Below are 14,749 nucleotides of genomic sequence, written 5' to 3' on the forward strand. Positions count from 1 at the left end.
ATATACCACAGTGATGTAAATGGGTCCTAAATGAAGTTTGTTGGTCTATAACCCACATGAATTATTAATAAAACATCACTGAAGAAACTGAATAGCTGAGTATTGTTAATCACATCAACCTTAGAATTCCTGATTATAACTCACAAAGGAGAAGCCGTATGGTCCAATAGGATTTCCCTCTATTCCATCAATTTTCCTTTCCACTGTAGACCTGATTCTGTAAGACTCAGATAGGGGCTTTCATTGTAAAGCTATTAATTACTTCATTTATCCTTCATACGAGAGTGGGAGAGAGTTGCAGACATTTAGTCAGTCTATTGTGGTGACTGGCATGAGGAGGCAGTGACGCCACTTTGGATATACACATATGATGGAGCTGGCTGTTAATGCTGCTTAATGAGAAGGAATCAGAGCCGTCATTTCTGCCAATGAGCAGTGGGTGATTCATCATACCTTTAAGTCCGAGACTTAAATTAAACTTTTCATTCCATAATTCCTGCTGAGTGCATAAAACCTCTTTATTTGTCCTCGTCTGAAAGCCACACAAAAGTTGTACTGGCTCTGGTAAATGTACTATATGCCATGAGCTGCTTCTTCTGCTCATTTTATAGTCCAGTACAGGGACTGCAATAGGCTGATACTAAATCAGTTGTAGGTACTTACACTGCTTGTATTTAAAAAATAAACTTATTGATGTATGAATGACTAAAGCCTTGCAATGGGCTGCGTCTTTTACATTTGCCTGAAGGTCAGCGTTAAATTGATTCACCTTAAAAATATTTCCCACAATCATTTCTGGCCATATTCTGTTCTCCATTAAAGCCCGGTGTGCAGATCAGTGATGTCATAATAAATTATAACTTGGGTCTCTTGAAATATGCATATTTGTTGGCTTTTTAGAACTTTAAGGGATTCAATGGGAGGCAGGCAAAGGCGAATTCAAATATAGTGTATATTTTGTTGAATAATCTGTAAACTACACTTCAGGGCAAGATTAACACCCTTGTTGCAGTTCTGTAGGATGGAATGGGGACACCGACCACTGCGTTGATCTTTCCATTACAGCTCTGTCTGTGCATACAGCAAACCAATATATTAGTTGTTAGGGTTCCATTAATCACTGTAAAATCAGCGTTATGTAGGATTGTATGACTAAAGATTATTACACCTTGTAAGATCTCTTCCTTCTTGTTGTCATCACTCACTATCCCCTTCCATTCCAGTAGATTACAAAAGTTGGATGTACAATGCAGTGCAGGTGCCCAGCAGTGTGTTAGAGTTAGAAGCATTGATTTATAGACTTTGGTTATTTTCTTGTCTAAAGTAAAGTGGTAATGTAAAAAAGAAAACTTGAGAGTGTAGAAAATTGCTTTTTATTTCTTTTAAAACGTTACATTAGGCAGGTCAAACACATGAAAACATTACAATTTAAGAACAGCTGTAATCAACATAACTTCCAGCAAATGATGACAGGTTATCCTTCAGATGTAAGACTAGAAAACCAAGAGGGTTTAGGCTGTCAGCCTTTACTGACCTAAGGTACATCCGAAAAGTCCTAATTAATGATGCCATGGTAACCTTTTCAGTTGTTAATGTTATAACACATAATAATACAAAGAATACAAAGTCACATTCCATACCTGAGAGACCAACATTAAAGTGTACAGAGATCATGCCAGCCAGCTAGAAGAGACTTGACTTAGGGAGCAAATCTACATGGCAGAACAATGTTCTAATATGCAGTATAACAGCTTGTGATAGCAGATCTCTCCATCACTTTTTATCTGTTATATAAGGCCACAAACAGGTTTATGCCAAAAAGCAGAGGGAAAAATAAAAACCCAAGCAACTTATCAAGTCTCATTTATTTAGATGAGTGAAAAAGTGAAGGCCTTTTCACTCATCTAAATGGGGGAACACATTAACCCATGTTGATCCAAGAAAAACTGGGAAATTCTTATCCTCATACGTTCTACAAAAGGAAGGATGTGACTGCATCTTATGGGGTGTGTATTATAAAGAGCATAACCACCTACTTTTGTCATAAGCCCCAACCATACAGAATCAGTTTGTGAATTCTAGTTCAGTGTCTGTAATTCCAGAGGTGAAAGAAAATTGGTATTTAGGATCTCAGAAGTGTCTGATTTTTTTAATTTTCGGAGAAGCTACAGAGCACAGAGGGATAGAATGAGACAGGTGGAGAATGTAGAGCTATAAGCAACGTTCCTCACGTCCTAAAAGGCATCAGGCAGAACAGAAAAGAAAATCTCACTTTCTGTCCACTTGGCAGTAGTAGCAAGTGTAGGTTGGGAATTAGGCAAAAATGCCACCCATAGTGACTGGGTAAAGATAAGGATAACTACTAGTATGACAAACATTTCAGAGGTAAGTCTTTAAAAATTCCAGATGCCTGCTTACCACTCCTAGCATTAGCTAAGCATATTCAGTAGTTCATGTTACACTATAACCTAATAATGATTACAAAAGACATGTCTTTCTGTTGTGACATGGTCTAAATTTAGGATTTTGGACTTTTATGTGCTGATACAAAATGCAAACAGAAAGGCCTGTAGATTGTGAATGCCTTAGGCGAAGGTCTGACGGCTGAACAGATCCAAGGTGACGGCACTCAGGAATGCTGGGATACTGTTCTGGTGATGGAGGTGAAGGTCAATGAAGTCACGTAAGGTCAAGGAGAAATTTGTTTCCAGAAGTTGCAGCTTTCCTCCACTTGGACTGGTTGACTGAAAAAAAAACAATACATTAATATTAGAATTATGTCATGATTAATCATGATCATACATTTTATGAAATGTAACACACGAAAATATAAAAGACAGACTAGTGTGGCTGTCCATAGCAACCAATCAGGGCTTGCTTTTTAAAAAAACAACCAGAACTTGGAAGCTGAAAAACTTGTAATAAAGTACATAGATAGGGCAGGGATGGAGAAATCTTTCACTGGAGAAACTTGATTAGGTTAACTAGATAAACTATTGCAGATTTTAGCCTACTTCAAAGGGATGATTTTTTCTTACTTCCTGTTGTGTCTACAGGACATAAAATAACCTGCTGAAGGGAAAACCACCTTCAAGGTTCCCAAAGACTACTTTATATTACAAACTGTATTGTGTAAACGGATACCAATGAAAATTGAAACCCTTATCTACTTTAAAAGGAACTTTATTAGTGAGGTATACATTGAAGTCAGTGTTGCTCTTTCATTATAAATTTGGGAGGTACGTAAGTGGAGTTGGTACCCCAGTGCTGCTGCAATGCCAGTTGTGTGTGCAGGTTGCCATCCATCCAGTACTCAATGATCATTTTTAAAGTCTTCATTTCTACTTTAAATTACAGGTAGAAAAGTATCATTGTTTTATAAGGGAGAGAAAATTTAACAACATTTATACCAAGCTGAAAAATGTGAAAAACATTTCAGAACTTTGCTGGAGAAAACTTAAAACACCCTAAACTATCTAATTGCTGTATTAACCAATCTTATGTGGAGGTTTATCACTATTTACTGAATAGATCTTCAAACAAAAAACATTGTTTTCATTCCTCTCCTACAAGGTCATAGATGAACGTGACAAGACAATACAGGAATGTTCTTTCACCAAAGACAAAAGAAATGCAAGTAGGCAGCATAAACAGTTTATAAAGTGGAACAATAAATGTAGAAACTGAGCATCCTGTGAAGATCAAATAGAAGACTCACAGATTTCTACTTCTAAAATAAAGAAGGCAATAAAATCAACCTTATCTATAAGCATATTCAAAGTGCCACTATTTTTACCGGTCCGGGCATCAGGCTGGGTATTGAGTTAGAGTAGGGTTAGAATAGACCCATCTGGGATACAATTATATGCAAAGTTAAAGTAGAAATATGGCACCCCAATAAAAAAATACATGCTGCATTTGCACAGTTCTCTCTTGGCCTTACTCCCATAAGTACCGTAAGGCTTGCTGGTAAAGTGCAGTGCATGCAGCTTTCTGTCATGGGGTAGCAACAATGCTGCACTGCCCTTGAATTCAGAGCAGAGGCTGTGCCTGCTTTCTGTACAGTAAAATGAAAAATGTTTCGGGAGATTTTATTACCAGCATTGTAATTTCTGATTTACAAGCATGTAGTACAGCCCATTGCTTTCATAGCTGAAACCCTTCCACTTTGTCGGGTTTGTGGGGAGGCACATAGGAAAACTAAGCATAGTCAGGGACTGTGTTTGCTTTATTGTTTGTGCATCACATGCTTAGACTGTCTATACAGAAGCCTTTAGATGTACTTTGATTTAAAAAAAATTCTTGCCATTTTGCTGACACTCTACCCACGAATGTCATAAACTCCTAGCAGTTATGACGACACACCTAATTAATTAGTTTGTGTATCTTGTAGGTGGCCACTGAGCCCTCTGCTCAACTTTTGGAATGGTGTTCTTAGATGGAGTTTGAAAGAACTTAAAATAGGTGAGTGATGTAACCCCTACATTTTCAACCTAAAACATTCTCTGAATAAGTGTGCTCTCTAAGCCTATGACCAGAGATCTAACAAACCCAGAAGTATTGGGTGCTATAAATTCTTCAGTAAACACTACACTTCAAGAGAGCAAAGTTCAGCAGCCTAGGTGTCCATTTCCAGTCCTCAAGGACCACATACAGGCAGGATTTTCATATACACTAAGTCACTGTTTCACTCTGTAAGCCTCACCTTACAAAATAATTGCTACCAGAATAATACTAAAAATGTATGCAGATCCTGGGCCTCAGGGACTACAGTAGGGGAGCTCCGACATAATCGAAACAACAACTTATAACACAATATAAAACAATACTAATGTGTAACAGTGGACAACCAAGTTGAGTTTGGATCTGTTTGGTGGTGCTGAGTTTTGTTATTTCACATTAGGCTTCCCACGAGTGGGGTACCTGAACAACCCTAATGTGAGTGTATTTGGTATGAGCAGGAGATATAAGATTATCATATTACAGACAATAGAAGTGCAGTCCACTACAGCAATGCCTGAATTACAAGTATGAATCCTGAACAGTGTTGTCCGCATGCATGTATCCCAAGATTTCATTTAATCAAAACATACTAAAAATAGTACAAATCCAGAATCCAAACTTCTCATATCAGTGTTAAATGAGATGCAAACATCCTTTTGGAAAATATCTGTCAATCTTAAATAATATCTAAACTGATATTTAGTATTTCTTGGAGCACAGGTGCACAAAGGGAGGCAGTTTCAGCAGACAGCGCTTCATCTTTGTTGGATACTCCCAAGTGTTGGTTTTTACTGAGAAGCTTTTAAGATTGAGCTCTTTGATTTTTTGTTTTAATTTTGTTTAAAGCTATCTGTAGTGACAACTCTGTTAAACTATTATTTGCTGGGATCTGCTTTCACTAGATAACAACTTGGAAGTTTTTTTTTTCAATTTTATTCAATTTCACATTGAAGTCCTTTGAAAATATAGGAACACTAACCAAATCTAAGTGATGTGTTGGAGCACTGGATGGTTCAAAACATTATTTTTAGAAGTTATCCTCCTATTTTCATTATTTGTTCATACAAAAAAAATGTGGTGCTGCTCCTTTGGAGTTAAACAAATGTAAACTATGACCTAAATGCATTTGTACAATGTAAACAGATCCTAATACTAAATTGTGATACACAGAGTTAGTAAAATGTTTTTAGACTTAGTTCATGTTTTTAGACTTTTGTACACCTGATGCTGGTAAGCTGTATTTTCCAATGTTGTGAATGTCCTCCATTAGGGACATACAAGAAGCTGATGTTACATGCAAATATTGTCTTTTCGGGTATAAACAGAGTTGGGCCTTGTCTTCACTCCCACTTCTTATCTTCTATGATGTGATAAGCAACCCCACTGACCAAAAGAAAATCTCAGAGAAAGGCAGCAAACTCTGCCAGATGAAATTTAGATGAATAAGCTGCCATTATATCTAGATCTTCTGATACTTTGACCTGCATTTTTCACTGAATGTAAGATCTTTTGTGGTCTTATTTTATAGGACAGCACCAAACATAACCTAATAACACAATACAGGTACTTAAGAGTAAGCAAGGCTGTAATCTCTGTAAATCTACATTAAAATAAAAACCTCCCAGTAACTACATGGCATAGACATTGCCTTAATTATCTTATAACCAGCTGCATGAAAGAGGTAGATCCTGATATTAATGTGCTATCAGAGCTCAGGGTAACTTTATCAAGCTAGTTATTTTAACATTCCTTTTAGATCAATGGCAAAAAAAAAATCTAGGATTTTTATTTCTGTGTCGATCGACAAGGCGCTTTGCCTTCAGCTTGGAACATGTTGTTGAATGATCTGCACGCATAAGCACGTAGCAGCTGTGGTAGACTATACTAGTGGAAATGTAGGAACAATTATTGAATTATTTATGGCTGGTTATTACTCCACTCTATTCAAAGCTTTAACATTTTTAATGATTAGAGAACCTAAAAATGTAAGTGTTTAATCAGTGGGAAGCAGCTATCATAGATTTTTAAATAAAGACAACTTAGCTTAAAGTCCTGGATTACAGTAAGCAGTAAATTAAAAGGTGCACGCCAGATAAATGTAATAGAGGCATGTGAGCTTAAATCTTAAAAATCATAAGAATGCAAATCAAATTCATCACCCTCTCATCATAAATCTTGATTCAATTTTTTTGGTAAATGTAGGATCATTAGCAGGATATCAAAATGTTCAAACTTTCTAATTTGTAATTTATTATTCATTTTAATCATTTTTGCTTTTATATGCTCTTGAAGCAACTGCATGGCCTGACAGCAGTAAGACTATGACCCTTGTTTTTCAAATGCAAAGAACCATTGAATCTTAAACCTAAAATGGGAAATCATTTTTTAACTTGGCTGTCAGGAATTAAATAAAGCATTAGCATCTTTGCAGTAAGTATTATTCTATAACATTAAGCCTGGTAATTTTGGATGGTTCCACCTACCTTTGACTTCTGTAGCTCTTTCTATATTCTATATTATTCTACAATGAGATGGGGAACCTCTTATAATGGTCACTTTTGCTCATGTTCAGACTCAAAGAACACCCAAGAACAGAGTAACTGAGAAAAAAGACTTTCAGGTGGTCTACCTCTACACATCTACCAAAATTGAAGTTTTGGGTGAACTGACCTATAACTTTAATGAGAGGAAAAAGTTATGATTTATGTAGCTGAACCAGCATAATTATTTATGATTACCTGCAGTGTAGAAAAAATGTATTTTAAATGCAAGTAGTGTAAGTACCTGAATTTAGCGTGGTAGCAGCTTTTGTACAGCAAAACTCAAACTGGGATGTGCTGCATGCAAATATATTGACAAGGAACAGATTGAAAGGAGGTGATAGCAGATCACATCGGTCAGCTTCTTAGTGCCAAATCACAGACAAAGGCAGAGAGGTGACCATGCTGCATTTTTTATTTGCTGCATAGAAAAAGGTCACAAACTGGGCTGTGCTTTCTGCTAAGAGGTAAGTAAATTTCAAGACAGGGTGGGCAGAAATTGTAGTCATTTGTCTAATACAACTCTCATATCTATACTTCAACTATATATTTAGCGGTTTGCCTGGAGTTTAACTTTACCCTAACAATTTACAAAGAATGAATGACACAACTGAGTCCCCGATTGTTTCGTTTATCTTATTACCGATTCAACCCATAACATGGCTGTTGCCACCACTAGGCGACAGGTGAACTTTAAAATACAAAACAAGAGATTTCTTCGGAACAGTCCAAAAATAAATAGATCTGAAAAATACATGACCTTTTTAACTAGACATATCCGTTATTTCTGCATTCTGCCTTTCATTTTTTTTTTCCCTGAGATTTTCTAAATGTCAAAATCCTATTCTCAACATACCGGAGTGAAAGAACCGCTGAAGACAACTCAGAGAGACAGTAGAAGGAGCTGAAAATAATGAGGACTGAACAGACACATTTACATAATGTAAAGTATGTGTTACAAAGGCAGGTGTAACATAATGCCATCTTTCATCAAAGCAGGAAAGCAATGTATCATCATACAATCAAGCCTCGGGAACGCACGCTCTATGCGCCTGCCGCTGACTTAAGCGTATTGTTCATAATAGACTTAATTACTCCAACTTAAATGACAATTTCCTACCGCAGAGAATGGAACCTCCACCTGCAAAATGCTTCTTAACCAACACAGAGGGTGAGTGTTCAAAGCATCTACATTGTTAAAATGGAAGCTTTATTCAAAGGGGAACACAAAGCTGTTAAAAGCGTCAGATTGCACAAAAATATAGAAAATGTCCTAAGCACAACACTGCTTTTCTGAAACAGATGGTTATTGCCATACCAACACTTCTCACAAATGGAAAAATAGGAAGGCTTATTCCCCTATTTAAGGCAAAAGTTACAGATATTTACATATATTTTCTATCCTTGTAATTATCTCTGTCCTCTGGAGCTCTGGATACTATATAGTTATTGTCTATCATCTATCTCTATCGGGAAAAATAAATCTACAAAATAGTAGATTGTGAATACATGTTCTAAATTCTGTACAAAAAAAAAAATGGCAGCTGCCGATATTGTATAAATTAATTTTATTGCATACAAAATACAATTCCTGTTGAGAAAATAGAATCAAAACATGCAAAATTCTCTGCATCAAAATTGTACAATTTTGTATTTCAATATTGGTTGATGACTAAAAATATTCGCATCATTTCAGGGTTTGCAGTGATACTCAGTAAATGTTGTGTATTCATTGTATACATACAAATGAGGGCAGTACATGTGTATGTGGAGTGAAGAGGATTAAAGACTTTTTTATTCTAAACTTTACTGCTGACAAACCCCCTATGTGATTGGAGAATTGAGGGGGGGGGGGGGGGGCAGGTTCTCCTAATAAGACATTTTGGGTGCAATGATGTCCCCTTACCCTAGAAGATTGAACAAAGGCCTCTGGGTTCAATATGGAGAATGCAGGTGTTCCTATCTGTTGTTAATGTAAGTAACATGTACAGAAGGTGTTATAATAAGTAAATAACAATATAGACCTCAATTGCTTATGCTGACATACACACACAAATGGCTATGACTTAGTAGTGATTAATATTTTATAGGGTGACATAGTCAAAAGCAGCCTCTTGATCTTTTTCACATGGAGGGACCCTTAAAAATAACTTCCAGGTCTTAGGGAACCCCTGGTATAATTACAATTACTACTATCATCAGCTTACAGTATATTAGCATGTTAGACAGTAAGAAGAATTATTATTACACAGTATTTATATAGCGCCATCATATTACGCAGCGCTGTACATAGCCGGGTCACTAACTGTCCCTCAAAGGAGCTCACAATCTATTGTCCCTATCATAGTCATATGTCATTAAGTCTAAGGGAGTTAGTCAATTTTGATAGGCAGAAGCCAATTAACCTCACTGCATGTTTTTGGGATGTGGGAGGAAACCGGAGTACCCGGAGGAAACCCACGCAGACACGCAGAACCTGCAAACTCCATGCAGATAATGTCCTGGCTGGGGATCGAACCTGGGACCTAGCGCTGCAAAGGCTGGAGTGCTAACCCCTGAGCCACCGTGCTGCCCCAGAATGTCACCCTTACAGGTAGACACAAGAGAGGCACAAATTGCTCATTGCTCAAGGAACCCCTAGTAAACTCTGGAGGAACCCTGGTTGAGAAACACTGATTCAAAGTTTTAAAAAGATGAATTGGTTCACACTGTGCTCTGTTAATGCTTTGCATTGTTTAAATGTTTATAATTAAAACATAAAGGTATAAGAGTAATGTGTAAAAACACAACTTTAAAACAATTGAATTGAATAATGAATGAAAAAAACTACTACAAATACAAAACTCACAGCCAATAGATTTTGCTTAAATAAGGAAAAAAGTATGAGGTAAAAAAAGAATAGCTTCTTAGATTCTGTGTTTTACAAGAGGATTTTTATGGCTCCTATTGGCTTACCTTACAATAAGCTTGATTGTTACAGTTACAGTCTTAGTATACAATAGCAGTATAAAAAATCTAATCTAGCTTAATGGAGATGAGATCTGTAATCCTAATAACTAAATCATCTCAAACATATAATAAGAAAATTGGCATTCTTTTCTCTAAACCCAACACTCTGCAACATTTACACTTTTTTCAGCCAATTTCCATACAAAAGCAGTTAACTTTTTAGATTTTACCCTCCTTTATTCATGCAGGGCAAAAATAAAGGATTCACCAAACCGACCAATCTCCCTGCTCACATAGCATGCAGCAATGACCAACCCCACCCCCACCTAGATATGGGGATATTGGCAGAAAAGGGGCACCCTTTTATGTTCTGAAACAGAACAGGTATACACAGCATGAAGCATTTTTTGTGCCAGGAATAATACAATCTAAATGCTGAAGCCTAATGATATTTTGTCTGAAATTAAGTTTTAAATAAATATAAATTGCTTTATATACTTAACTTATAAACTTATACTTATAAACTGATTTTTTTAACCGGAAAATGCCTTTTGAAAAATATTCTGTTTATACTTGGATGACAACTAGATGGCGCTGTGTCCTCCTGTAAAGTGAGTGCATAACTGAACTGTCTGAAACATTATCAGTTAGTTACACACTTTAAATAAAAACACATCACCACCTAGTGGTGCCCAAACAATAATGCACAAAAGAACATTTAAGAACAAGTCACATAATGAAAGATACATTTGATTTCATTTTCTTTCCAGTTTTAAAAACATTCATTATATTGGCATTTTTGCTGATTACTGGTTTGTACCCTAGGTTTATACTTGAACAAAAAAAAGTAAGTACATTTATATTCAGATTGGCTTACATTCAAATATATATAGGAAATTCAGTTTTTCAATTTATTTCCATTAACGTAAACCCTCACATTCTTGAAGTTCAAAAGACGATTGTACAACTGATTGCTGCATTAGAGACAGTAAATAAACTGACCTTTACTTTTACAATCTCAGGTTCGGGGACATAAAGATGACAGTAACAAGAATACCAGGCATAAAATTAGAACCATGCATTAAGGAATCTGTAAAGTGAATTCTTACTATTTAGCTTATTTGTTTCAAATTTGTTTATTTAGTTTTAAGCAGCAGAACCCCAAAGCCTCAATTACTATCGCAAAAGCTTCAGGCAAGCATTACAGCGGTGGCAATGCATCCTTAATATCACTTATGATGTGCATTGTTTTGTTAAGATTTTTTTTTATTGATTAATGGTTGTCTCTTTAAGTGGTTACCTTTAAGACTAGTGTGCTATTTATTTGGGTGGGAGGTAGTATTCTGAAAATGGCTTTTGTCTATTTAGATTTCTTTAGGCATTTGTATTTTGAAGATAATGTCACAGCGATATATGTATATATATCTCATTATGTGGTCACCTGCTCTAAAAACAGTAATTGGGCGTTAACCTTGACTTTTATTCCCCATGAGAAGCCCTGGCATTTACTCTCCAGCTGGAAGCCACAACAAATGACTATATTTAGAGACAGTTTGAAATAGCTATGCACAGCCAAGGATTTGAATAGCGGGATTTCATCTCTCCACACGCTTGATTGGAGAAAATTATTAATTATTTGTGCACAAGGGAAAAAAAAAAACGTCAGCTTGCTTTCCAATACCAGGAATGGTCGCTGGAGTCTGCCAAAGAGTTTGCTCTATTGATGACCGTAAACAATTCAATTTACATTTGTAGAAGTCTCTTAAAATAACTGACCTCTCTGCCAGAGGCCCATTATCAAAATCTCTGCTCTGAATTAGAAGGTTGTAATCATTTTTCTCTGTTTTTCATAATTGTATTAAATAATTCAGCACTCCAAAAAGACTGCAAGTAAGTCAAACGAACACAAGTGGATTACACTAATAGAACACGCAGGGCTTGCTGGCAAATATGTAATAAATACTGTGCCTTGTGCATTCCAAATAAAACAGATAAAAGGAAAGAGCTGAAATTGTCTGTAGCCACCAGATTATATCTACATCCTGTGCCAGAATACCAGATGCAATCTGATTGGTAGCTGAGCACAGCATTTTCCTGCAATATTCTCAATGAATATATACAATTTACAGAAATGCAAAGCTGGTCCATATTTTAAATAAACATCAAAACCTATGCAAATCTATTATTAAATAGCGAACTTCCAATTGGTGTGGGGTCAATATATCTTTATTCTTTGACTAACTCACGCTGCTGCCCCTTCTCTGAACACCAATAATGTAACTCAGAGGGAACAGCTCTCTGCTCCTGGAGGTCGGTGCATTGGAGAAGTATCTTTAGGGGAAAGAATGGGGCTGATACATAGTTGTACGATGGTACCCAGATATATAACTGATATCTGGGGTACAGGGAATATAGGAAATAATAAGAAAGTGCTTTAAAAAATTTAAAAAAATATTTTATTTTCATTTTACTATTATAAAAGGAAACTATGGCAGAAGAGAGAAAGACCTATAGTTGAACTTTAAAGGGCCACAGGCAATATTTAATTATTCCATTTTTAAAGGTACAATGGAACAGTGATGCCTTTTCTCAAATTATTATTCCTATGGATAAATACACCGTATTCAATGTACACACTTAGTATAAGACTGGCCTAATGTTTATTCATTTTTATCAATATACTCTAATAATCTTTTGTCACCCAAGTGTGAAATAAAGCAGCCAGACCATGCACCTCGGGCAATCAGAGAGGTCAGGTTATTGTTAAACAGTGAAACCCAAAGCACCAATTACCTTTTCAGGACCCTTGAGGCAAGCATTACACAAGAGACAATCATCCTACACATTATTTATTATCTACATTTACTTGTTAGGACATTCACTCTCAATCTGCCTAAGTCAATTAAGAATGCAGGGAACAATACTAAGTGTACCCCATAGCAACCAGTTAAAACTTATTACATAGCAATAAATGCCAATGAAGTTTCAAAATAAAGCAGAGCTAAAATGCTGAATTCCACAATTCCTTATTTCAGACCTATATAAGGTTATTGTTATAATGTGCAAATACGTCTGTGATTGGTGCTTCAATCTTTGTTCTTCTGGTTTTGGAGTCACGTGTATGGAAGCTGCTTTGTCCTGACAGAATCATGCAAAGACTGTATACTATGCTGCATGTGGTAGGGATCACTTCCCCTCAAAATATATACAGATTTAGATATTAGCAGTGGGAAAAGTGTTCCTTCACAGTTTGGAGTCACATGATGCCAAGATTATGTTGTTGCAAATTCATGGGGCTGTTTGGTGATAAGCAGGCTAAGGGTTTTGACCAAAGTTTGTAACAAGACAATTAGAAAATAAGAGCTGAAAGTGTTAGCCCATAACAATATAATAACACTTCCTTAATAAATTGATGTCTGACTGTAGAAAATCATCAAGCATTAATAGGAATTTACAGTTTGGGATATAAGCCCATTCATACATAATGGCTTTAAAGCTCAGATAAATGTACACAATTACATGGCATGGTGTGTGAATGTAGGATATCCAGGTCCATTATAAAGTAGTTATTAGAGAATCTCAGAGATCTGATATACACTGATCAGCCAAAATTATTGACAGGTAAAATGAATAGCAATAATGTATTACAATGTCACCTGTCAAGAAGTGGAATATATATTAGGCAGCAGGTGCACAGTTAGTTTGTAAAGGTGATGCAACTTCCTGAACATGCGGCTGCATATCTGCAGAGTAGAGTGCCAATGCTGACCCCTGTCCAATGGCAAATTAACATACAAAGGGAACATGAGTGTCAGAACTGGATCATGGAGCAAAGGAAGTATGTTGTATGGTCTAATAAACTTAATTTACAAAAAATATTGCAGCAGGATGCAAAGTAAAAATGAAAGGCTGACAGAGGCAGTGTGTGTCTTAAAGGATCTGTATGATTCCAGATACCACAGGACATCTTCATGGGCATCATGGAGTTCATGCCATAATGAGCCAGGACCGCTTTGGCACCACAAAAAAAGCCTACATAATATTAGACAAGTGGCTTTATTATTTTGACTGATTAGTGTACCACAGATAATGCTTTTAGGCCATTAGTGCATTCAGTTGCTTTGCAAATCATCTTCTTGACTTTGTGCAATCCCATAGTGAATATAATGGAAGAGCAACCATTATGAAGGGAAACTGGGCTATTGCTGTCTTTGGATAAACACTATAGTCTTCAACAGACTAAATGTAAAGCAAGAGGGAAATTTCCTACCTTCTGTGAATTGGGCCTGTTACAATCAACCAAAATTATCACCAGAAAGGTATAAGCTCTTCAACTGTCCCTTGCACCAAGCAACTGTGCAGGTCTTTATTGTAGTCAAAATACACTTTGCATTATGTTATATATACATGTATCTGTCCTTCACTATGATTTCTCCGCAACATAAAGTGAATATACCTAAGCTTAAAGGAGGGCCTTTTGCGACAATTCCTCTGTTTTTTACCTAATAATAATATATATACCAACATAAAAAGGACCCCTGTGATAATATACAAAGATGGGTAGCTATATATATTCATACATAATGTAGCAGAGATATGACAGCAGCCAGCTATAGTGTCAGCATATGAAGGCAAATTTATGATGTGCAAAGGCTTGCAGCTCCTGTCCGAGATAAGGAAGCCTCTACGGATTGGACAGCGGAACGAGAAGCAATCAGGTATTGGAAAAGCAGTTTTGGTTTGAAACCCCTACTGAG

The 14,749-nt window shown here is 36.3% G+C and overlaps 1 protein-coding gene across 1 annotated transcript in view; it reads right to left on the minus strand.

Moving 5' to 3' along the window:
- Positions 1–1,357: 1,357 nt before the first annotated feature.
- The window catches only part of MAD1L1 (mitotic arrest deficient 1 like 1), a 411,577-nt gene continuing 398,185 nt past the window's right edge, over positions 1,358–14,749 (minus strand). The window contains exon 9 of the mRNA XM_072417765.1: positions 1,358–2,744. Coding sequence (XP_072273866.1) covers positions 2,586–2,744 — 159 coding nt within the window. The 3' untranslated portion in view covers positions 1,358–2,585. The remainder of the gene's footprint in view (positions 2,745–14,749) is intronic.

The sequence above is a fragment of the Pyxicephalus adspersus genome, chromosome 7 (assembly GCF_032062135.1).
Source record: "Pyxicephalus adspersus chromosome 7, UCB_Pads_2.0, whole genome shotgun sequence".
Lineage (NCBI taxonomy): Eukaryota > Metazoa > Chordata > Amphibia > Anura > Pyxicephalidae > Pyxicephalus > Pyxicephalus adspersus.